Source organism: Cylas formicarius, unplaced genomic scaffold (genome assembly GCF_029955315.1).
Source record: "Cylas formicarius isolate icCylForm1 unplaced genomic scaffold, icCylForm1.1 PGA_scaffold_4__25_contigs__length_36172078, whole genome shotgun sequence".
Classification (NCBI taxonomy): domain Eukaryota; kingdom Metazoa; phylum Arthropoda; class Insecta; order Coleoptera; family Brentidae; genus Cylas; species Cylas formicarius.
The window spans coordinates 23123113-23150028 of NW_026844334.1; the positions used below are offsets into that span (position 1 = coordinate 23123113).

Consider the following 26916-nt stretch of genomic DNA (forward strand, 5'->3'; position numbering starts at 1 on the left):
CGCTTGATGCGGTGGAAGTGAGGATTGCGTTTAAACATGCTATAATCATAAGGGTTACCCAGCGTCATTCATAAATCGCATGTTTTCGGAGATGGTTTGGTAACACCGTGCTGCGTTGAACTGTAATAGTTCGGGCAATGCACCCAATATCATCGATTTTGTGAGGCGAATTTTATTTAGAGGAAGATGGTAAGTAATGAGGATCCCTTTCTTTATCATGCATGCATAATACTAATGTTATGTGCAATTAGAGATTGTTTTATATTATTCGTTAAATTGTCTACACGTTTGGCATTTTTGATAGCAAATCTTTTGCTAAAGAATATTTTGTGAAATTTTTTCATTGTTTATTCTTCTTTGAACTAAGCGGTTGTAACATATTTACTACTAACAATTCGACAATAATTTTATAAGGGTGTTAATGAATAAATATGTTTTAACATGTGTTCTATATGGTTGTTGTGCAAAAAGAAAATCTTTTTTGGATTTTGTGAATTTAATTTATAAATAAATAATAACTAATAGAGTTTTTGTAAAGTATTATTGTTAAATATGATTATATTAGTAAATGTATTTCCATATAATGATGAAACTTGTTAATTTGACTTCATCATTTGTATGTGCGTATTATTTGGAAATAAAAAATAAATGGATATTTTGGTATTTTATCAAAAAAATTAAAAAAAAATTTTTTTGCCGGTTTCAAGGAAAAAATGGCTAAATAGATTTTTTTTTTGATAACTACGTCTTCAGTCTTTTTAAAATCAAACCATTAAAAAGATACTGCTATTTTCTGACCCATACGTCAGAATATTTTGAATTTGCAGATTAATTTAAATTGAAAATTTTATTTTTCACGAATATTTAAAGAAAATGTTGTTTGACAACGGTAGACATAAACAATATAACAAACAATTAAACAAAGAGAATACACCACTTGCATTTATATAAATGAGCAAGAGAAAGACGAGAATTCCAATTATTGGCAGTGTTTTATTATTGTAAAATTTGCCTCAATTTTCTTTCGCGCCGTTTTCTTTCCAGTTAAAGTCACACAATTAAGGTAAATGAACAATAAATGGGACTAAAATTCCAATCAACAAAATACTTATCTTAATATTACTTAAACTTAATATTTTGTAGTTGCTGAACAGGTTTTGGTGACTTAAATACTTGTATTTGTTTTAATGGTAAATGAAAAATGGCAAGGAAAAGGACAATTGATTTGAATCCCTCAATATTTCTAATGACTGAAATTTTCGTGAAGGTTCGGATGCCGAGATTAAGTTGATTGAGGCTACACTGTTTCGTATTTGGACTCTATGTCGCCGACGCTTCGTACAGTGCTGTCAAACTGACCGATGTATCTCTGATATCCTTTTCGCATGGCTGATATTATCCGTCCTGTTTTTCCAGGCTAAAATAATACCAGCGATCATTCAGATTTAAGCAGTTCACAGTATCGAACCAAGAGATTTTATTTGAAAGTATTTGTATCCAACCCATTCTTCTATCAAAGGAAAATAAAAGAGCCATTGAAAATATAAAATACCCAATGGGTGAGAAATAAAACGCGGCGCCTACACAGGTGCTTTAGGTGTATATAGAGAATTCGCCTCTGAGGTTTAGAGAGGGCCTAAAGCGTGTGATAGCATCAATGCGCCTTCAAGTTCTATATACAGCCTACGGAAGTTTCCTCGAAAATTCTTATGGATATTACTTACTTTCCGCAAAATGGGCAGGCGAAACGACGTTCTCTTTGCCGATCGGAGGTGTCGGCGTTATCAGTGCGCATCAGAGTTGACAGCATACCAGCATCGCCGGTCGTTCGGCGTAAAAGATTTCCTGTGGCAGCTGGCAGACCAACTCTAGAATCGATCGTATCATCTTGTTCAGCTTCGGTCCGTTCCGCATCCGAAGACGTACCACCTTCACACCCTAAAACCCACGTTGTAACCATTGTAGCAGCGATTTTAACTAATCGTTTCACCTTGCGGTTCTTCAATATCATCGACTTCCTTCTTGACAATCTTAGGCGTACCTTCATCAGCGACCAACGTTTCGTTGCTGCTGGACACTTGATCGTTGCCCTGATCCGGCGACTGTTGAATCGTATCGGTCTTCCGAGATATCCCCTCTCCACTTTTCCCGTGCAGTCGTTCAAGCGCATGATTTAATCGATGTTTTTTAAACGATTTGAGGTAGCGAAATTGCATACCGCAGACATCACAAGAAAACAGTTTGTCGGCTGGTAAACGAGCTCTGTGATTTTGCTCTCTGTGTTTCACGTACGCGGACCGATAGCGGTAACTTTGACCGCACTGATCGCATACGAAAGGCTTGTCAGGAGAAAGTCCAGGTCCGCTGGGCGCTCCCGGCATGTGCTGAAGTGCGGCGTGCTGCTCCAAGAGCCAAAGGGATGGAAAACCGGCCAAACACGCCGCGCAACGAAAGGCATCTTCGGTAAGCAGCGACGGCGGTACTAGGCCAGCTTCCAGTAACCCTTGCAGAGGAAAAGGCAGGAATGCGCCAGCTGGTGTCGAGGCACGAGATGATGCCGTCGAAGAAGGTCTCTCGATTACAGATGGCGAAGATTCGCTTCGTTCCACGTCTAGTATGGGCTGAGGAGTGAATTTTATTTATAAAGCCAATGAGCTTATTGTCTAAAGGAGACCAAAACAGAGTAAAAATTGTTGATATATTTAAAACTTAGGAGTCCAATATATAGCAGTCAGTAATAACATCTTTAGGCAGGTATTAAATTATTTATTTTGACAGGTGAACTCGGTGAACTGGAATGGAAACGCCGTGATAGAAAATGAAAGGAAAGTAAGGAAAATTTTACAATAGAGAAAGACGAGTAGTAATAGGCTTTTTGTCTTTCTCTCGCTCATTTATATAAATCAGAAAATGGGGTGTTATCGTGACTTTTTAATTAACCGTTATCATTCTTATTGAAATCATTAACATTTTATTTGATGACCAAATAAATTTCCTAAATATTTGTATAAAACAAAATTTATAATAATCTAAATCTTAAAAAAATGGAAAAAAGCACATACCAATTGAGATACTTGATAAATTATAACAATAAAAAATTTATAAGAATTTACCGGTGAAGATATCAGTAACGTATACGGCAAAGAAAACATTCCCCGTTACGACTGTAAATGAATGAATTTTGCCTCACAAAATCCTTGCTGGCTGCATACTGATTTTAATGTTGGCGTATTGATATGGTTTGGTAAGTTTACTTAAGTGAGTTTTTTATGTTTTAAATTAATTAAATCGACAATTTCGCAAAACACAACAATGTATTAAGCAACACATTGACCGGAATCACAGTAATCCGATCCAAATTGCAAAACTCATTTTCTACTCTATTTCAATTTCTACTTTTTTTCTGACCTATTCCCCCCACCCCCTTTTACTTTTTTTCGTTTTTCGTGTGACTCCGGTTACTTATATACAATTTAGCATTTAATATTCCAAATTGTACCTTTTAGCAAGGATAGATATACATCATATGAACGTTTTTTTTATTTAATGAAAAAAACTTCCTTGACCTCCCTTCCCGACTATTAAACACTTTATCAAAACAGCGCGTGATTTTAGTAGTATTAAAGCGAATATTTTTTCCATAACTTGTAAAAATTTCTTTTTTCTCTCACAATAATGAATGTTTTTGACCAAACTCTTACTATTAACTCGCAGCTAGTAACAAATAATCGCCTATATAAAGTGTACACTTACGAGGGTAGCACGAATCCAGATCCGTGTGAAACAATGACTTAATGGACTTGCTGGTGTGTGTTAACCAGTTAGTCCAGAATAATCACGAAATTGTGTCGCACTTATTATTATTAAATGTTCTTTTTCAATGTAAAAAATAAATACGAACGACTCCGTTTATCGCCATTAGTATATGCATGGCATAAACCAATTTCACTAACACAAGAACCAAGGTCTAAAAAAAAATAAGGGCGGTGTTAAAAACGTAAACACAAGGTGAAGTATTTACAGATCTTTTATTTGTCAAAAAAGGATTTTTACAACTATGATATGCATTTTATGACAATATAAGCATTGCAGGCAATATTGCAAAACATATTTAAGAAAAGAAAAGAACAGGCGGATATGAAATTAACAAAAAAACAGTATCGCTGGAACGAGTTTGAATAATTAAAGAAACGTTATGATTTTGATATCTATATTACTTTCAGCGCATTAAGTCATGGAATACAGCATGCTTCATAGAAAAGCATGTGAAAATAAATTCCAAGTTGAAAATTAAGCATAGCTGCGTTACGTGACGCATAATCTATTAGAGGGGAAAATATAAAAAAGCATTACTCGCTTCTAATCGCGTGACTTTTAAATGATGTTTTCCAATACTTGATTTTTAATGGTTAGCAAAATTATTTTTACTGAGATGTGCAGGTTATCTTGTCGAATATTAATGCTTTTGCGATATAGAATAGGTTAGGATGGAACAACGGAATCTTCGAACAATGCTCGACACCGATTATGATTTCCAAAGGTAAAATGCCACTGCAGTGTTGATAATTAATTAATCACCATTATAACATATTTTCGTAGGGTAATGGCCCATTTAAGATAAACTCAGGAACTTACAAAAGCTATTGCTTTTTTTGGTTAATCGACCGATCGGAGTTATATTATGAAATTTATATTTGTTACTTGTTGGGTGTGCGGGTAGTGAGTTTGCAGAAATCCTAGAAAATGGAAAGGCGTAACAAAAATATTTTTTAATACACGGAAAAACATATATGTATTAATAATCTTTTTGAAAATGGAAAGAAACTCTTGAAAGTTGGTTAATGATTTGATAATCCGAATATCCCGATCAGTCGACTATTAACACATAAAAACAAATAACACATAATAAGAAAACTAATCCTAAATTCGGCTGCAGAACAAGCCCTCCACAGAATTTATTAAAGCAATATCTAAGCATTGTATTTGAGTAAAAGTAATATATGTTAATTAAGTACTAGTTTAAGTGAAACTGTTAACTGTTAATATGATACAATAAAAAAATCTGTTTTAACTACTATGAAATAATATTTAAGATTAGCTAACGTTTCCATAGTAACAATATTAACACAGGTATTCTATTTGTAGGAACATTTAAATGAATAAAAACACTGCAGTCCTATAATGTATTTTTCTGAAAGTTATTCGTATATTTTCAGTTCAACTCGACATATTACAGCGCGCCCATTACCATGTTCTACTACTTTTACGAAAATAGTGACGCATTGTCTGAGAAAATAATGGTATAAATTTATCACTTTTTTTCGTATCGCAAAACTTCAATTTGTTGTGTTTCCGTGTATTTTAATTTTAATTTTAACAATTTTTTTCTGATAAATAATTTTTTGTCGATGTAGAAGAAAGCATACGGATTAGTACCGTATAGTTACATTTTTTGCAAACAACATTATATTACTTTAAAATGTTTTTATTGCCGAATGGACTGTATAATCCAGACTAAGAAAAAATGTTATCACATTAATTTCTCAGAGAGTGTACGTTTTCTTGTAACTTTGCAGAGGTTTGAACATGGACGTGAAAATTCAAATTTCTAACGTTTTTATAGAACTTAACTATAAAAACTGTTGGTGTAATTTTTTGGATATTTTTGCAAATTCTGCGTTTGTTTTATTTTCCACTTATCAATTTATGTTATTTAGTTGCCTTCACACTTTTTGATACGGCCGCAGGCTCCGTTTGGGTGGTATAGAAATCCGCGCAACTCCGGATGATAGTAGTTCTGCTGATGAGTAAAACTTAACCTCACTAACAGTTTGGTAGTTGGCACTCGGCAAAATTATACATAAAAAATCTGTAAATTATTCCAGTGCTATATGGCTTAATATGCTCTGTAAAAACTTTAACAGTTCGGTGAAAAACAAGCGAAATGTTTGTTCTGGAATCTATATTATAAGGCTTTACAATTCATATGCCCTTTAAGGAAACAATAACTGGTTAAGAAAAGATTCTCTAGAAATCGTTACAACGGGGCGACTCTCTAATTATTTATATTATTGGTGGTAGCTAGCGGCATATGAATAGGGTATTAAGATTCTGACAAACATTTCCTTGTTTCTTTGATAACTAGGTATTTATTTATCTATTTATTGTATTCGGAAGTGAGTGACCCTGAGCTACCACTGAATTAGACTTATACTGTAATTCTTTCAATAATAACTGTTGTCTAAAATTGTTTAAAGCAATTTTTTCATTATGAATATACTAACTTCTGCCCAAACACGAAATTGTTACAACATTATATCATTTATTTACGAAACGCCGCTTTAGGAAGTCAAAAATATTGCAGGAAATTTATTCCAGGTTGGGAAAAAACTGGGGAGAAATTTTTCCACTTGGGTTAAGCTTTTTTAAAAAGCCTTTTTTTATGTTGAACACCTGTAATATGAACGTTCGTATGAACTTTTTGCAATGAATATGCAAACCAAAAGTTACTAAGTAGCTTACTTACTGCACTTAACTAGAGAGAAATTTGTCCTTTTGATACTTAAGATACTTTCATATCTCTTTCCCATTCCCTCCACTCTTTCTATTACTTGTTGTTAATGGGTGTCGATGAGACTTTGTGATATGCCGAAAAGGTTAGAGTTTTGAAAATTATGAGGATCACCTGAGTCCAGTCCTTGACAATCCTAACCTTTGTAAAAAGAAAATCACTATTAAATCACGATTAACAGTTTATTTCGTCCAGACTTGATATCTATTTTCTTTTTAATATATTTATAGCATTTGTAGGTACCGAAATGGGGTTAGTAATGAGTGTGTAAGTACTGACTAAAGGACGTATGTTATTAATTATACATGAAGAAACGCTTTTAGTATCGAGGTAATAAAATTGGTTTCTGACTATCGCAACTAGGAACATTAATACTCTAACAGAACTCGTTGCGCAAATGTGGGATAGTTGTTTAATAATTAATATGATAGCATAAAACAAAAAGTAGTAGGGAGCGATTGGCCACAACATTTCCTCTATTTTGACTTCCGACCGCGGATACGTTTTAAACGATTTTTTAAACAAAAGTACATGGAAATTAAAAACGTAACTATAAAATCACAAGCCGCATAAAGTAACACAAATTCGTCCCATCACAGGATATATCACAGATTATATCTGCAATTTTTTTCAACGATTATGTTCTAAACATACGAATTATATCAATGCACTAAAATTAAAAATAGCCGATTTTTAGGGAACCGGCAAATTCTTCCACGTGGCAATGCAACCCCTGTCACATTAACTGGTTACTCGAATATTGAAAAGCAAACGAAAGGAAGTTCTTCGCGTTCCGGCAGACTCCTTTATCTAGTAGAGGCACTCAAAATTTTTTTCCAGGCAACGACACGAAGTTACTTAGTTGTTTGTCTTTAGCTTATAAAATATGATGGTAGTAAAAACCGCTATAAAACATTCTTTTGCATTCATCTATATATGTTTGTTTCTATATTATAAAACTGAGTGTTAGTTGCTATTGGGATCCGTCTACAGTCCGAGTTATATCGAGCACTGGCCTCGCGCCTCATCAAACCCGAAATATGGGTATTTCGTTAATAAATATTTCTATTATTTACTACACGTACTATTTACAACAATATAATATATATTTCTCTATTAAAAATATTATAAATATATTCTCTTAAGTAGGAAACAAAAATAGTACTTCAAACTTATGACTAAGGCGTTTCTAGGTGCTGATATTAACAGTTTTTGTGATAGATTTATAAAGACTTGATAACCTAAAAAATTTAACTCGCTTCTTGGCAGTTACTAAAAATGGTAAAAGGTAAAACTTCAAAGGATATACTTAACCGAAAAATATAACTGTTGCGTGCCCAAGTCTTGGCTTATAAGTTTAAATCTATCACACTCGTACGCTACACTCGGTATTTGTTTGTATAACGTCGCTCTATATAGTGCGAGTACGACACGCTATTACTTTACTATGTATTTGTATAATGATTATTGCTATATATTCCCCAATATGCGGTAATCAACGTTCCTACACATGCCCAAAGATGCAGAATCCGTCTGACCAATCGGATTTTATTAAAAAAACCGCAGCAACTTGAGAACTAGATTTAGAATGCTGCGACTGGAAACAAAAAGGTAAAAATAGCGATTCATCTGTTCATGTAAAGCTCACTTTATGAATAGTTTGATGTTACTTTAGAAAAATCATGAATAATTAGCTAAAAATTGTTTTTTGAATCTAGCCTGGCAATGAACTCTCAAAACCGCCCAAAATTTTAAGCACACTGCTAGATACCGAAAATAAAATTAAAAGAATACGAACTGGTTTTTCTTAAAACGCAAGGTTTGCATAATTTAATCGCTCAATATTTTTTTGTTAAAATTAAATTAGTAGAGAGACCCATTAATTTAACGAGATAACTCGTTAGTTAGTTTTAACCAATTAAAATTTTCATTGACCCGGTGTGGGGTTCCTTTGGCTGTAGATAACACCCGTATAGTGATGTAGACGGAATTATATTCGTTTCTTCCCAATTTGTAACTGAACGTAAATGTCCGGGTCGAACATTTTGAAGCTATAATGTAAAAGTAATTCTAGCTTGCCGTCCGAATATAAAGTTATTGAAGCATGGTATTTTACGCTAGAATTGTAAAAAAGTCGCAGTTTCTTTATCGCATTTGATTGATAATATTTTGACCCAATTATTGCATGCACTCCCAAGCAAGGTATTTTCAATAAAATCATGAAAGTGGAGGCTGCAGTAGAGGCGTATCCACAAAATTACAGAATCGCGGAGTTCATGGTTTGAAATTTTGTAAAAGGTGATCGCACACCTCTACTGCAACGTATTCAATGTGTTTATCGTTCCCTGTACATCTAATACTGCGAAGGTATGAACGGAGACCAGTGGAATGCTCGCAAGCGGATAAAGTAAAGGACAAACAAGTCGAAATTGATGAAAGTAATCATCAAATCCACTTCTCTAAACCTATTTAGCAATCTCGTGGCTTTTGCAGTAACTAAATAACCACTAATCCTAATAACAACGCGTGAAGTGTGGTCAGGTCATTCATATTTCACTATCGTAAACTAAGTTATAAGTCTATCACAGCTCTTCAACATCTCGCAACTAAACTTAAAAAACATAAAACTGTTCCGTATCCACCTGACCATCGTTAATTGATTGCTTCGACGCAATGTTCGGATCTTTTTGTCGAGAACGCGACGAACGAAATTAACATGAAAATTTAACCGATAAAATGGTAAGTAAACGATATGTTTTTACGTGCGATGTCAGAAACTGCCGTTCGGCAAAAAGATCCTACTTTCAATCGCACATTGAATTTCAAAAAGTCTCTGAGCTTTCTAGAAATGTTCTAAGAGCGTGCAATATGTGGCGTCATATCATGATTTTGGTGTACCGTACAATTATTGAATGCGCTATCGACAAAACCTTGCTTCCAACTGAAAAGAAATTTCGCCGTAAAGACGCCGCCTCTACTTGTACAGAACGAAAAACATAGTGTTGCACCAGTTTTATCCGTTTGGAAATTCACCACAATCTGGCAACGCCGTTGCGAACACTTGACACACCACAGCCCTGCAAGGCTAATGAGGACTCTCTTCCTCGGTATCGAGAGGACTGGGCGAGAGAAATTTGCGCACGTATTTCGGATAATGCGTCTTCTCGTGCGCCTTGAGTATGGTTGATCGCGAAAACGTCTTCCCGCAGAGTGCGCACCTGAATGGCCGTTCACCCGTATGTACCCGGCAATGGTCTTTCATGTGGTGACGCAATTTAAACGCTTTTCCACAAAACTCACACTTAAAAGGTCGGTCGCCTGTGTGTGCGGGCAGGTGCGAGATCAGCGACGCCACGTCCGGAAACGATTTACCACAAAACTTGCAAAGTACTACTCCGCCCGCACCTCCCGACGCTGTCGCATCGTCCAAATCCATCGGAGCCACCATACCGGTGGGTGGTTGATCCGTGGGATCGGGTGGTTCGGGCCCACGAAATTCCATAAAACTCATCGACTCCGTAGGCAACGTGGCCATGTGGGGCGGAGGTTGCGTGGACGCAGTCACCGGTTGCCTCTGCTGTTCCCGATATTTCAACGTCTCTAAACTGTGGCTCAGGATATGACGAGTCAGTTTGCTCTGGTGTGGGAACGAATTTCCGCAATACATGCACGGATAGAGGCGGGGCGGTGAGGTGCTTCCTTGATCCCCACCGTCTAGTCGCTCCTGCAACCAAACAACTGACATCAACTTCTTGCCGCGTGTGTCTCGGGCGTGGGTCGCGGCGACCTCCGGAGCTCCGAACAAGAAGTTGACGCTTGTTGTTTGACCGGGAGCGACTAGAGGCCGCCCCGAGCGACCGTCGCCTGAGCACACACACGGCAATAAAGGCGGATAAGAAGGTCGCCAGGGCCCTCGACCGCACCACAACACTTTCAATGGAAAAACGTCACTTCCAACGCGACGAATCGTTTGTCCGCAATATAGTTACTCATTTATTCAAGCTTTACGTTTTCGCGTTTTTCGCTTTTGGGTACTTTTTAAGCAAAAGAGGCAAAAACCCAAAAAAAAAAGATAAAGTAATTAGCGATGTCTTAATGTAGAAATAATTCAATTGTTAACTTGGTCTCATGTGGTATGTGTATTTCTAATTAATATGCATTATGTAGACGTTAGACCAATTATTTCAAATAAATTATGAGGTTTATTGCTCGTTGATTTTGAGCAGTTTGCTTGTATATTCCAATTATAAAGGCTAAGATGAACGGTCCTTGCAGACCTTAATCGGACAGCAAGGCTATGAATGGATTTTTGCTTGAAAACCATCTACAACCTCCTGCAAAAACACACACTTAATACAATACGAGAGCTGAAACCTGCGGAACACGACGAAAAAGGCTGAAGTATAGTAATATCAGAATCCAAGGCTATATAAATAAGATTTTGGAAGGATTTTTACAGAAAAACAATCTACAACCTTCTGCAAAACACACACTCAATTCAGTGGGTAAACTGCAATCTGTGATAAAGAATAAATTTACAATCACAATTAATATCTACAATTTCGGGATTCCGATTCAAATTAAAATGCTGTATAAGATCTTAAAAGGATTTTTATTTAAAATTCATATACAACCTTCTGCAAAACACACATTCCATTGAATGTGTAAACTGGAACCTGTGCTAGACGATGAATTTATAACCACAACTAATATCTACACTTTCGGGCTCCCGATTCTAATTAAACAAGCTGAAGAGAGCTTTCTTCACAGAAGTGTGATAGACTCCAAGTCTTGAAAGGATTGTCTTAAGGAATTATCTACAACAATCTGCAAAACACACAGTCAATTCAACGCCTAAATTGAAATCTGTGGTAAAGGATGAATTCACAAGAACAATTAATATCTACAATTTTGGGCTTCAGAGTCTAATTAAAAACGCTGAAGTGAACAAATATGATCGACCACAATCAGATTCCGAGACTATATAAATAAGATCTTGAAAGGATTTTTATACAAAAATCATCTACAACCTTCTGCAAAACACACACTTAATTCAACGGGTAAACTGGAACCTGTGGCAAAGGATGAATTTACAAGCACCACTAATATCTACAATTTTGGCTTCCGATTCTAATTAAAAAGGCTGAAGTGAATTTTTCAAAGAAACTTCTACATACTATTTACAAATCCTCTGGATTTTTCCTGCATTGGTGGTTGATGAATTGATCTTGCTGACGTTTCGCCAAATATCAGGTTGGCTTTTTCAGAGCTTAACTGAAACTGTTAAGTTCGGAAGAAACCAACAGTATGATTGGCGAATCGTCACCCAATTCAATTCATCAACAACCATCGCAGGAATGAATGAATGAAATGAACTTTTATTGCATATATATAATAGACCCCGATCTCTCAGATTCCAATTCTGTAGTATGGTACAGCATTCTACGTTCTGTTATGAAATATTCTGGAGTTAGACAAACTAACATTTGGACCGTCAATTATTGAAACGTCAGTATTATTAACTTATTGCGACGAGCTAATGACAATTTCTAATTAATTCCGCAAAATTGTACAATATTTCAATGAGAACGCTGCTGGGATGGCATCGTATATTTAAAACCAACTTTTTAATATTAAGCGGATTGACTTAATAAAAGAAAAAACTTACCGAATCGTGTGGAAGTCTAGAGTAGTCCGATGAACTCTCTCCTGAATTTTTATCATCCATCCCTCCTCCCCAATCGACTTCTTTTTTGAGACTCTGAATGAAAAATCAGTTGGAAAATTGGACAAGCTACGATTTTGACGCTCTTACCAAGGGCACTTGTTGAACTGGAGGCATGTTTGAAGGCCCCGGGAGGGGCTCACAGTTGGGAGGCGACGAGGACCTGCAAATCACCGGCTGCTGGTGCGTTATTGGAAGAGGAGGGCCGAAATTGTTGCCAGGAGGTTCCGGCGAACCGTTTTCCGAAGGTGCTCGTTTCAGGGCAGCAGGTTCAGTCATGATGCGATCGGGCGATTTGCACGGCGGAGTGGGAACGATGGGAGAATCTCGAGTTTGTGTGGGTTCGCTTGCATCTGGCGACGGTGGTGCAGGCCTCCTACTCACTAATTCTTCGGGTTCCGTTTGCTCAGGTGGTTCGGGTTTGTATTCGCGCGTCATTTCAGCTAAGCCTTTTAATCATCAAAATGAAAAGTACGTTAACATTATTGAATAATATATTCTGCGTGTTTTTTTTATGATTCATTATGCTTCAGATTTTGAACTGCACTTGTAGATTCTGAGCTTCGAACGATGGGCAATTAATATTTTTTGCCTAACGTGGGTACATTTTAGTTGTGCTAAGGGCATCGTTATGTTTTTAATAATAACGGAATTTCCCATAAGGACAGAAAGTTTAATGCAACGTATGTAATAAGCAAATTTAAACCGTGGAAGTTTCATATGTGTTTGTGAAAATCAGTTCCATGCAAATAGCACCAGAAGACAGTGTTGAATCTCACCTTTAACCTTCAGACTTTCAGCCGTTTTGAGGAGCTGGCTCAGCTGTGCGTATTCGACGCTCACTTCGCCCTTGTACATGAACTCGACGAGGGTCCGTAGTTCCGCGAAACGCACGTCCTTGAGGATGACGATAGGGTGGCGAGCGGGGTAGTCGTCAAAGAGGGCGCGAAAATAAGCAGAACAAGCGCTGAGCACGACTTTGTGCGCACGTATGCAGCGACCTTCGTCGGCACAAGCCAGCGTCACGTCGACCAGCCGTTCGTCGCGCAGCAGTTGCGCGCACACGCGCAGCAGGTTGGCCTGGTGGTTGTTCCAGCGCAGGCAATATTGCTCACTCCCCATCGCCAGCTACGCCCGTGGCCGAACTAAAGCAACAAATTCAATTATCAACCACAAACATTTCCAATATAAACGTTTATAAAATAAAAAATGTTTCGATAAATACAAATAAACGGGCGTCGTGGAGTTTTATTTTTTTTTTAATTTGAATACCTTTACACCTGATTAAAAGTTGTCTTTTTCGACATAGAAGGAGAAAAATTAAATTACATAAATTGTGTGTCAGAATTTCACGCTTATTGTAACAAATGCGTGATACATGCAGGATGTTTCAAGAAGAAAAATTGCACAATCTATGATTTCAGCATTTTGGCGTAATTGTCTTCGCATAATACGTGGTTTATTTATACTTTTGTTTTTGAATCGACGTAAATCGTTCGGCCTGAAACTCGGCAATGAAATGAAACGTTTCTATTGAAAAAAAAAAAACATTAAGTTAGGAATCATCTATATTATTACTCTTTTAAAGAGAAAGTTTTGTTTTTATTCAGTTATATAGTTGTAAAATGTTGGTTTCAATTTATAATTTATAAAAAATAACATTTAGCAACTTTATTAAAACTACTCCAGTTAAATTGAGATGAATTGACTTCAAGACGTTAATGCTATTGTTGCTTTTCTTGTTTGTTGGCGCTGAAAAGTTATAAACGTACGGTTATATAAAGGGGAAAATTGGACAGTTAAAGATAAAAGGTTTCAAATAAGCTTGTCATATGCTTTGGCAAAAAATATATTTTAGAAATTGAGATTTGGCAATAATGAAGGCAAAAACTTGAAGCTAACCTGAGGAAATCAATGAAAACAGCAACCAAATGTTCTTTTCTCGTTTTAATTATAACCAATAAAATAATATTATATTATAAGATACTATAAATTTAAAAGATATAGGTTTACGATACAAAACTCATCATTTTTCTCGATTAGCTGAATTTTTATAAGGTTCAATTTTTGAGACCTTTATTTATTTAAACGATTTAGTCTCTCATCAACCTCCGTTTTAGTTTGAATAAATTATTTTGACAAAAGCGTATAGCCTTTGGAGCTTCATATGTCATGTGTCATTGCGCCACTAAATAATGAGAAACATAATAAATAAAAACAATATTAAAGATTTTTTGTTGTTTAATTAGCACCTCGGAAATTGTGTCACAGATCTGATTTTATAAACACCGGTGAATGCTTTTAACTGGATAAATTTACAGCCAAATTTCCACTTTCAACAGTTACCCAAGTCCCGAAAATAAAAATTATTTTTTCACCGCTGTTGTTTTGTAGAATTTTGACCTGCTTTTCGGCATTTACTTTTTTCCCAAACAAAACACATGAACTTGGAAAATGTTATATTAAACACTTAATATCTTTTGAACTAGTGAGAAACTCAAGTGAACTGACGAATATACTTAACATAATCTATTTCTAACATGAACTGCATTGCCTGCTGTAGATTTTAATGTCTAAATTTCGGGTCAAATTTTTATATTGTTATATAACAAATATTACAAAGTAGTAAAAAAATAATTTGACATTTGTACTGTGTTATTTTCCTGCTAATAACACTGGAACGCAATTCTTGCTGCTTATGTGGTTACTATTAGAGAATAACTAAAAAATATTATCTTATGATATAGCCGACAAGACAAGAAAAAGTAAGACTTCTTTACTTTACGAGTTTATTTGACACGATCGGAGCGAGTGTTTAATAAACGAGTGAGTTAAAAAGTTTACCGAACGTGTTGCATACTATACTTTTTCTACGCCCGTTAGTTTTTGGGTACATTTTCATACATTCACTGACATGACTGTCAGAATTGACAAACGTCAAAATTCAAAGCGTGGGAAATATCTCCGAAAAGATCCGATTGCTCCCAAACCCGTGCGGTAAAATCCCGGAACTGTCCGAAGTGGTTCGGATTCGTGGGAAACGAAACTGACGTGGTAAAGTGACGCTTCCCGCACGCTAGATCGGTGCGTAATTAAGTGTTTTACAGACGGGAGTAGAAAAAAAAATTCATTTTCGTTATGCCAAACATTCCGCTACATACCTACTTTACTGCGACAAAAGTTCAAGTGTGTGGTAATTACGTCAGTGTTTTAAATAACTATTTCTGATCGCTCCCAATTAGTTTAATAAAGCTGACGATTTAATTTGACACCTTGCGCACGCCTGATCAGTGCATGATGTGCAATTAGGTACTTTCGAGAAAGGAGTCGAACACACGTTTTACATTCCCAGTTGGCTATTTTTGAGGAATCTTTAAAGCCAGGAAATATCTGTACGTTCCTGTAATATATACCATAAGAAAAGATAAACATGTACAAAATTCATTTTATTCTTTGAACCATTGGGATATTAGTAGAAATTGTATTAAGATGGTAAAAACGTATTTTCTACTATGATGGGTTATTTTGACAACGTCCACATTTCAGGTGGAGCTGCAGCATTTACTGCGTAACCAAAAATATTAAATATCACTAAGCAGCATTTACGCACAACGTTAGATTTATATCCTGGGTCAAACCAAACAACGAAAAAGGAAACAGAAGAATCGTCCAAGTTGGCCAATAATTTATGTTTCATACAATATTTTTTAACATTCTCGTTATCATTGCAAAGTTTCCTTAGTTTTTGCAATAAAACTACTATAAATTTAAACAGCTTAAATAAAACACAGGAGCCCTCTGTCTTTAAGTTCATCAACTTTACCACGCTCCACAAGCTGAGTTTAGCAGACTGTAACGCATTCACGGTGACGGTTTCGTTACAGGATAAAAGAGGTCGCTGAGTGAATGAGGCGACTCGAGATTTTTTACTTATTTCGTGTCGTTGGTTAGTTTCAAAATTATTGTATTGTAGCTGCAATGCACCAATTTTGAATTTCATATTTATATCAATTTAGAAATAAATTATGAATTTTTCACTGCTTCTTAACGACGAACATTTCTTCTTATTTCGGTTTGTGGTATGTTAGCAGTCGGCGCTGTCGGCTTAAGTGACATAGATCTAAGCCAAATGGGAGTGGAAGAAAACATTGAATGCAGAATGCCAAGAGAAGAAGAAACAGCTACACACGTACTGTGCAAATGTGAAGGCCTGACGACAATACATTTGCATCCGCTGGGCGGAACCAAACCAGAAATAATGAGCTACACCAAAGAGCTACTGTCAAAGTTATGGAGTTTGGTCACACAGTTGAACCTGAATCAAGTTTGGGTTGCTCTACCAGAGATGCCTCCCAAATCTTGGATCTTGCTGTAGAGCGGATAATTGCATCTATACACCGTTTTATGTCTACACCCTGTAAACAGGTCATCAGACTGGACAATTTTCATGAAAGGGGAGAAAACTGAAAATTACTTAAGAATTATTTTGTCTTAACCACCATACATAAAAATTAAAATCCTCTTTCTACTCCCTTCCCAATTAAGAACCGATGAAGCGTGCTGAAAGTGTAATTTTAAGACGCTCGTTTTGTGACCCACGGCGATGTAGGGGGGGGGGGGTAGATTTTAGCTATCAATGGTTTTTTGACATTTGTCAATTTTGACACGTCACTTAGTGAATGTGTTCATGCTCTTTTGCAAAAAAAGACTTAATAATTAAATAAATACTTATTATACTTATTAATTTATTACACAAGCCATTAAATAAATATGTATATGTTGAATGTCCATTTCAGTAATAAAAGCTACAAAAAAACGTTTACTGTATCAGTTTATTTCGATCATGCTAATTTCGCTGTATAACGAAAGCAGATACAAATTGAGAAACTTGGAGGATTCTTTCACCGTCCTAGAGGTGCTCATCTTAAAAAGTGAACTGAAAATATCGTCTAAGTTTACGCAGAATTAATCACCAGCTGCTGCATTTTTCCACGAATAATAACGTCTTCAGCTTAACTACTACAAAAGCTGGCAACAAAATAAAAAAAAGCAAAAGCTTTATAATACTTTTAGTGAATAGAAAATGTAGAAAGCACACAACTACACAGGATGACAGATATATTCATCTCAGAGTTTTGTTTTAAAACTTGGCTATAATTAAATAGGTGATGAAAATTTTTATTGATCATAAAAACGCATCTACAATATGACTCAATAGGTATGCCATTTTGTCTGCAACCTTCAAAATAAAATACCACAAAATAGGGGTTTCTACAAATGATTGGTAAAATAATATATTACTAAAAATAATAAAATAATAGCAAAAAGCAAAACCTTAGCAAGAAAATAAATGATAACGACTGCGATATTAATCACGTATTTGAACAAAAAATTGGGTTAGCTGAAAATTTCCTTCTTTCTCTTAGTTTTTTTTGTCTCAATATATAGGAAAGAACAACTAAAAAACTATTTAACTGGGAATTTGAATTGTTTTTTTTCTCCCGTAGTTTTTTAAAATGCAACAAATTAAATAAAAATTAAAATAAAAATGAGGAATAATCCAAAAAATTACGGGTTGCCTATATAAATTCCTCGACTTTCAGATAATTTAAGCATGTTTTTGAACATTTATAATTCAAACTCTAAATTACCGGGTTTTTAATGGTATTGGGAAATTGAATATTTAATCTGTTGTGGCGAATATGATAAAATAATAGAGCTGCACTTAACAAAAAACTGAACGGCAAATGAAATAAAGGAGTTGCATACCTTTAACGAGCTACAACTTCGACAGTTCTTTGCCGATATTAGATTTTATAAGCCATGTGGTGACGGATTATTTCAAAAACCTCTTCTCGTTATACAGGATGTGAAATTTGAAATTTCGTATTCATTCTAAATTTATTGAAAATAAATTCATTACAGTTATAAGTTCCTTTTAAGCATTAATTCCTAAAAAAAATAATTCTTCTTCGTTGTCCTAATTTGATAAACTCCTTTCTGCGCACTGCTGGTGTTGACCGTTTTCTTTACAAGTTATGCCTGGCCGCAGTTCCGACGGTATCCATGTTGTTTAGTATTTTTTTAAAGAAACTCTGTAAACTGAACATCATAAATCATACGTCCATTATTACATCATAAAGAAAGAAAAATTTCACCTTACTCTCACACCCTGTAAAAGGAAAAGACATATAAAAAAATGCAACATCATTGACTCATAGACTATGGGCTTTGCATCATCGGGTGAAAATCCTACATTGGCAGAGAAATGTCAAAGTTAGTTAGTCAAAATTAGACAATGTTTTTGGTGTTCCACTTCTTCTGGGAGTTTAGATAAAAAATACCACATTATTCGCGAAGCTGAACTAAAACCGAAGATCAAATTGAATAAAAGTGTCTTATTCTCTGAAAGAGACAGAAGGAGGTCTTGGTCTAAAATAAAATATCGTTGAGGTTTGGTGAAGTGCAATATTTACATCAATTCATTACATTCATTCGAGACAATGTTTATGTCCCTCCTTTAACTCCCCCCCCCCCCCCCCGCACAGTATATAAGCAAGTACAGAGTAAAATGCAAACCAGGTTAATTTGAGCTCTGAGGAAGTCAACAGGATGATTGAAGAAACGTTAGCAAGTTCGATTCATTAGCAATCGACGCAGGAGGAGTCCAGAAGATTTGTAAACTGCATGAATAATTTGGCCTAACAATCTGTTTTTTTGACTGCGAACGTCTGAGGTTCACAAGAAGATTTGATAATTAAAATCTGAAATAAATAATAATATTCTGTACTTCTCGGTTTCTAGGTAAAGAAAAATGTATCGACCATTAACCCTCATTTAAAACCTTTCTGATAAAATTTACTTCTTAAAGACATCAAAGTCTTTTTGTTTTCCAAGTCCCACCAACAAAGCGGATTCAATAAATTTCTCCTCAATTTGCCATCGTCTGTCATCTTCTAATTTATTGCAGCGAGCATAAGAAACAAGTTAAAATTGCAAAATTTGAATCATCCGGAGTCAACTCGACAACATTGCAAATTGGAACTTCTTTTTATAGCGTTGGCGCCCATTATTACACACTTAAAGAGCTCGTTTACTATATGGAATACACTAAGCTGACATGTGAGAATGTCGGCATAAAAAGTATTACAGAAATACAGTCGATAGCGGACGTAACGTAGTCCGTTTAAGTGCAACGCGATAAACAATATCGTACCTGTACGAAACGATTTTTTTCTTTAAATTATATTTTCAATTTTTTTATTTATTATTGTTTATTATTATTATTATTATTATTATTATTATTCATTTATTTCCATAGACTTGTCATAGACTAACACAATAATGACATACTTATAAAATTTAGTACTAAACTAAAATATGCAATTTAAACACAGTACTAGTTATGTACTTTGTCATAATGGACACAATAGAAAAAACAAATATAATAAAAAGTTACAAAAAAGATAATAGTAAAAAGCAAACAATAATATCTATATGGTACAAGTTTAGAACAAACACACAAAAATATGGCTGAAGGTTAAGGACACAATAAATTAAATACTCTTTAACGGAATAAAAGGGATCAATGTAGTTTAAACATAGTAATAAATAGTAATAATAAACATAGTAATAATGTTTGCAAATTGAGATAGTCGGTGTTTAAGTACAATTCAACAAAATATTTTTCGGTAAATGCTAAAATAAATACTGATGGGAAAGAGAAGGATGTTTAATTCGAGGGATAAAGTTTTGTATTCAGTGAGCAAATAAAATAATTCTAATTATTCGATTCTGCACCCTGAAAAGCTCTTCAGATCTTGATCGTATACGCTAAGCATGACTGGACCTAATGATATAGTTTCCCAAAAGCAGAAGTCAAAGGTAACCCCGCAAAGGGACATATGATAAAACAAAATAATTCCGTATGTGTTCAAAGATCGACAAAACAAATGTTACTTTCTAGTCCAATTTGTAGTTATGTTTCTTTATTATTTTATTTATTTTGGCGTGAAAAATAATTTAGTAAATTTGAAATCAACCAGGTTGAAAATATTTGTCTGATTTGTTCGAGAGCAAAACAGGGAGGTGAGAACAAAACTAATACTACACCAGAAATCCTTTGCGGTTTACCCCTCGACGAGAGAAAAATTACGTACTTATCAAATCACCCAGTAGAAATATTTAGTTGATTTTGGAATACAGCCCACTGCCATTCATCTTCTTGTGAATATTGAGCACTTTGACTAAATGCTGCAACAATATGCAGAAATGCATTATTTAACAGTTAGCTGGCAAAAAGTATATATAAGACACGATTCTGTAATAGAGAATTATTCTGGATACACATATATGACATGGATAGTCAACTTCCTAGCAATGGGAGGAAAGAAGATGTAGAGTTGATGGTAAAGAAGATGACAATCATACATGTCTATAGAAAATTCGAAACTCAATAATATATGTTGAGCATTATCCCTTTTATCTGTGGATAGTATGCTGATCTGTATTCAATCCATTTCGTAGGTATGCAACGAGTACAAGTTACTAATACTGTCACCCGGAAACTACACACCCAGAGAGAATGGTTTTGCAGGGATATGCTACTATACCCAATTTTTTAAAAGAATTCTATTTACTGGCAAATCATTGGTTCACAGGACAATAAAATTTTTTAAAGTATTTACAATTTAATAGCGAAAAATTTGCAAATATTATTTTTAAATCCGGTATTACTGTTAATTTTGGTATACCAAATGTCATAAATTTGAGTCAAACTGTTGCTGAAATATGTGGACTAATATATGCAATTAGTAACAACACGTTCTGTACATGAACATAAATGAAATTGAAGTATAACGAAACTTTTTTTTAATCCACGAAAACTAAATCAATATTTGGAATAGGAAATACCATCTTCCAAAAACAAAATGGACGTTTGCCATATTTTGATCGAAAAAAATATGAAGGCTGTTTCAGAATAATGTGCTGTGATGTATCCTTAATTTAAAAAAGAATGCAAAGTAACATTAAAATTCTTTTTTTATTATAACTTTTAACAACTTCCTAGACATCATTATGAAACTTGGCACCCGCCTTGTAAGTATGAACCAATTTTTGAATATGGAAGATCTTTTTCGCAAGATTTTTCTTAAAATAAAAATTATTTTTAAACCCCCATTTATTTCCGGTTGCCGATGAAGGAAAAAAAGATTAAATATTTCTATCGCTATGCGCCTATTATGGCTTCTGAATGATAGAGTTGCTATATATGGTTGATTGGTTTTTTAATTTAAAATCTGGAAGAATCGATAGAAGTGCAGATTGCAAAGCCAAAAAAAAATAAGGAAACAAATTCTGACATATTTTCTATATCGGGTATTGGATACAAATATAAAATAGATATCTAATTAAATTTGTATTTAAGGCAAATTGTGAATGCATAACATTGTGAGTCGTCATAAACATTAATAAGTAGGGGTCAAAAATAATATAAAAAACTACATATGACTTTGATAGATTAGTCAGGTATTTTATAGATTTTGCTTTCATGGTGACAAATTAATTGATGTAGTGATAATAAATAAAAATAAAATTTCTTAGCGATAGTTGCACAATTTGGGATGAGTAAGAGTATGAGGAAAGAAAAGTAAATAATATTGACTGCATGCTGTAGTCAATTATCTTAATAAAAAAAGAATTGTCTATATAATATCAAGACCAAAAGCCAATGCAGCTTTCCACTGAGTATGATCCGCAGCATGTTCATAGAACTTTTTTTTTTTGGTTGCTTTGGTTTGTATCAATTTTTTAAATACTCCGAATATATTAAGTGCTAAACAATTCGTAGTTTTAAAGTAAATATTTCCAATAAGATAAATTTTAGTGCTCAAGAACTAGGAATTATTATTTTTTATATTTTATTATATTGTGAAAAAAATAATAAAAATTTGGGATTTATTTACTTTATTTTCTTTCTTTAAATTGACTAAATTCAATGACATCTAACATTTAAATGAAAACACTCTACCAGGATAAATGAAACATTAACACTTAACATGGATTGAAGGAAAAAGCTAACCTCGACAATATAACGCAAAATATTCATCCACAACGCTGAAGAATAACTTAATCTCAAATCCTAATAAGTCCAGATTTTTGTTGTTCGAAAAAGTAGATAATTCGGTATGCATTGCAAAAAGGTGATATATAAATAAAACTTTCTAAATCAGTAAACCACTTTCCATAACATTCAAAATATTATGTCTGACATTTCCATGATATTTTTAACTTATGGGAACCATGTCCATATATTAAAGTTTGGTAACGCCCTAAGTACTTCATTAAATTAATTTTCTAATATGCATACTAAATAGTTCTTACGCTGTAGCGTAACTATACATAAGAAGATCAAAAATGGCGGCTAATGTTATCCTATTCGCCAATTACTCGAAACGAGTAATTAAAATGCAATTGTTGCGGTTTATGCACAGCTTCGTGTTTTAATGACAATCATCATTTTGTCTGCCATGGGACGTTCTTCGGCATAGGTGTGCATTCTTCGAGATAATTAGTTTAATATACATTTAATTGGACGCAAGACTAAAATGTAGTGTGCAACGTGTTGGTATATAACGCGAGGTGTCATAATCATTCTCTATAGATATATAATGCGAGTTATGTACGGCGGAAAGTTTTCCCTTATTATAATGATAATGGCGGGGATAACGGTAACCAATATTGCGCCTTTATAGGGGCATCGCTAAACGGAATCTTATTATTATCTTAAATTATCTAACCAACCTATAACAAAACTATATCTATAGGATCAGGTGTGGTACAGTCCTAGATACCTACAGTCAAATAAAAAAATAGACATTTGTAACGATTTTCCTCACAACAAATCCTCAAATGTTCAACATCGTTTTCAACTAAATACCCAAATGAAATACCTAAATGAAGACATATTATGGAAAAACCGAAATAACATTTTTGACGATTTATTACGCTTATTTTAAAATCTCACATTTCCGGGTTTCTTTGGTTGTACCAGCCCGGAGATCTAATTCCGAAAAGTCATTAACTACTTACTTATGGTTTGGTTTTCACCAAAATAACGTAATAACGGAAAATAACGTAAATAATCCTGGGGATACTGTTTGTGCTGTGTAGCTTATAGCAAGGAACGATAAATTTACAATTTTCGAACCAGCAAAAGTTCAATCTTTACAATTCTTTATCGTGACTTATTCTCAACAACTGATGGTTTACCTACCAGAATAGTTTTACGACCTACATAAAAAAAAGTTAGGTTAAAGGAGCAGATTCTTTCGTTTTCCCCTTTTATAAAATGGAGGAAGAAATAGTATTATACTCACGTAAGATATTTAATATTTAACCAATGATCGATTCAAAAATATATGCATATGCATGATGTGTAGGTATTGTGGAGGAAAAGTGATCTTGATGATCCTCAAAAACACGTTCCGCTGCCTAGATGTAAAGTTACCACTTCCTAATATTTTTTTTTATTGAGAATAACATTCCTATTACTTAAACAATTTTTGAAAGTTTCTACACGTTCGTCAAAATATTTGAAGCTAAGAGTACAGTGAAAGATCCTTTAATTAAAGTAGATCGCGAGATGTTTTGATGATTTATCCAGATTAATATTTTAGAAGTTGAATGATTTGGTGAAAAATTCGTACAGTCGAAAGTATTGCCAAATAAAAGAAAACAACAATGTCAATTTATACCTATTTTCCAGGCAACAAGTCCTAAAATTTTGAACTAAATAGCTACATAAAATAATGATCAACAATTTTTCATGAAATATTAAAAATTTATTTGATGTTTTCATGGTGCATTTTAAATTCCCATAGATTATGTATGTTCTAATTTCAGCAATAGTTTAAGCTGATTGTACTAATATTCTGCATAGATATTCCATCGCAAACATTTGTCCTTTAAGACCATATAATTAGAAAATTATCCATATCTTATCCATATTTTAAGTTAGATAGAGGCGTTTTTTTTTCTTCTTTTTTTACTTAATATGAAGAAAACAGACTTTATTATATCAACGTAACATATTTATATTTACTTAAGGTACGGAACTATTTTTATTGAATTTTCTAATTATCGATTCAAAAATATATGCGTGTAGGTGTTGTGGAGGAAACGGGATCTTGATGATCGTTTTTATTTAACAAATAGCAAACCGACACAGTAGTTTCACTTCAAAATGACTTTCCGCTGCCTGGGTGTAAAGTGATGCAGTTTCCACTCCCTAATTATGTTTTTTTTATTGAAAATAGCACCCGATTAAATTGTGGATCGCACAAGCATTCGCAGTGTTATTATTTAAACATATTTTCCAAATTTCTACATGTTTTCCAAAATATATTTCAATTTTTGAGTCCTGTGAGCTGACATTTTCTTAAATGTCTCGAATGATTTTGTTGCTTAAATCCAGAGGAATATTTAAACATTTTAAAGATTTGGCCTTAATGAAAATTCTTCAACGAAGAGAATTCTATAGAAAATTAAAAAAAAAGCAGAAACGATACTCCGGGCTCGGCGCCGGGCATGCCAAAACGCACCGATAAAACGACTATTCCGGCAATCCGACGGACGCAACAATTATCGCTAAATTTTACGTTACCTGGCTGGATCAGTTGCCACTCGTTCACAAAACAACTCGGATCACTCTGCACAAACGAATTCAAAGCGATTTTCGGCAAGTAACCGTTCCGACATTCGCGAAACATTTTGCTAAACCACAACAAATGCTCTACACCTTCGATTGCTTAGTGCATCCGGCGAAAAATTGGCGGGCCAGAGGAGCGGGCTGGAGAAGAAATCCCCCCGACGAATTTGCCGGCAGTCTAATAATCGGTCGTGACTATTTACGCGCTGCCAAAAGTTTTTATTTAACGTGAGCGTTTTACATGCATTTGGTTCAATCTCGTCCGATCTTTGCCAACTTTTTGGGCCGGACTTATTTCGCAAGGAGAATTCGCTCCGAAAGAATTAATCGTCTGCCCGCCGCGACCAAAAATATACCAGAAAACTACCTCCCTCGGTCGAAAGGTTCCTGCACTTAAAGCACACGTCGTTTAATCTCAACTACGCAGTAATCAAATACGCAATTGGTTTGGTGATGGATTCCGATCATTCGAAACCAACAGACGCCGGCCGGCGAAGCCCGAAATTTTGGCCTTATTCCCCCCAATTCGCTTGTCCGCCCACCCCTGAATTCTCCGTTTTCCTTCGCCCGTTCTTTCCGGATGCACTTTGGCGTCGTGACGCGCGTCGTACCTTTCTGTCATTGATTACGCAATGCGTCGTGATCTTCTCGTTCTGTACAGTTGTGGTCGCGGTTATTCCGCTTACGACGGCGGCTCGACTGACACTGACTGCGCGATGGGCGCTGCACGTGTGTGCAAGCGGCCGGTGCAGCGCGACTGCGGCCCCTCGGCCGCCCCCGCCCCCCGGGGGGTCCGTCGGGTGGGGGGCCACGTTGGATCAACCGTCGGTCGTGCAGGGGACCCAGCGGCCATCGTCTTAGGGCGAAGGGACTTCGATTATAGGCAAGGGAGGCACGGTCGTGCGTATCGCTCGGGTAGCTTTGGGAGGATAGGTTTTAGTTTCGGATAGATTTTCGCCGAGCAGGAACGTGGTCTAGCTTAGCGGTTAGTCGAAGAAAATGGGGTGTGATTAATAAAAATGAACCTTAACCTTAACGGATAGCGTATTGATTTCAAGTTCGTTTATGGGAACATTGTTTTGACCCGCTGGCAAATGTTGCTACGATTTTCATGTTATTTCTCCAACTTCAACTTCTTAATAACAAGTCAACAATTCGAATAATTTCGATTAATGATAACTTCCGTTTATTCATCTTCTGGTCAGGACTATGGGAAGCAAGATTTTGCTTATCACTACTTATATTTTTCAGGACGTATACGCAACAAATTAGTTCTTAGAAAGTATCACCCTTTTTTAAAATTTTGGTAAAAATTTGGAAAATTCACTACTGCCTGCTTGTGTTTTTGGGCGGAACTGAATCTTTTCAAAATGACAATTTTTTAGCTTCTGTGTCGATGTTTTAAAGGGGGTGAGAGCGGGTGGGGTGGGGTGGGGTGTGTTATATAAAAATCAACCTTAACCTTAACTGATAGCGCATTGATTTGAAGTTCGTATATGGGAACGTCTTCTTGATCTTCTGGCAAATGTTGTTACCAGTTTTAAATTATTTGCGCCGCAACTTGTTTTTGATTGATTTCTGATGATTTTGGAAGAACATGTTATAACCATTATGTTATTTTGATATTATCCCTTTATTAATTTTCTGGTCAGGGCTATGTGGATCGATGTTGCTTATCGCTGGTCAATTATTGATCTAATATATTTGGTTTTCAAGTTGGAATTTTAAAAAAGGATAAATTTTTAGCTTCTGTGCCGATATATTTTAGTGAAAAAACCTAAAACAATATCTTAAAAAATCAGATCCTTTATAATTTGTTTGATCAGCGACGAAGATGTCACCATAGAGACAGATGAGATTTTATTGTTTTTATTGACTTCTTCCAACAAACCTAGATATAAAAAAAAAGAT

At 35.0% G+C, this 26916-nt stretch overlaps 1 protein-coding gene across 6 annotated transcripts in view; it reads right to left on the minus strand.

Annotated features, from left to right (window-relative positions):
* Window positions 1–25752, minus strand: part of LOC132700589 (zinc finger protein 629-like) — a 31355-nt gene extending 5603 nt beyond the window's left edge. For 4 of the 6 annotated variants that reach the window (XM_060668006.1, XM_060668005.1, XM_060668004.1 and 1 more), the window contains exons 1-6: window positions 24961–25610; window positions 13076–13441; window positions 12387–12745; window positions 12240–12332; window positions 1991–2621; window positions 1725–1938 (exon numbers count right to left, since the gene is read on the minus strand). In XM_060668006.1, coding sequence (XP_060523989.1) covers window positions 1725–1938; window positions 1991–2621; window positions 12240–12332; window positions 12387–12745; window positions 13076–13418 — 1640 coding nt within the window. In that variant the 5' untranslated portion in view covers window positions 13419–13441; window positions 24961–25610. The other 2 variants (XM_060668003.1, XM_060668008.1) reach the window with 2 other exon arrangements.
* Window positions 25753–26916: the final 1164 nt, after the last annotated feature.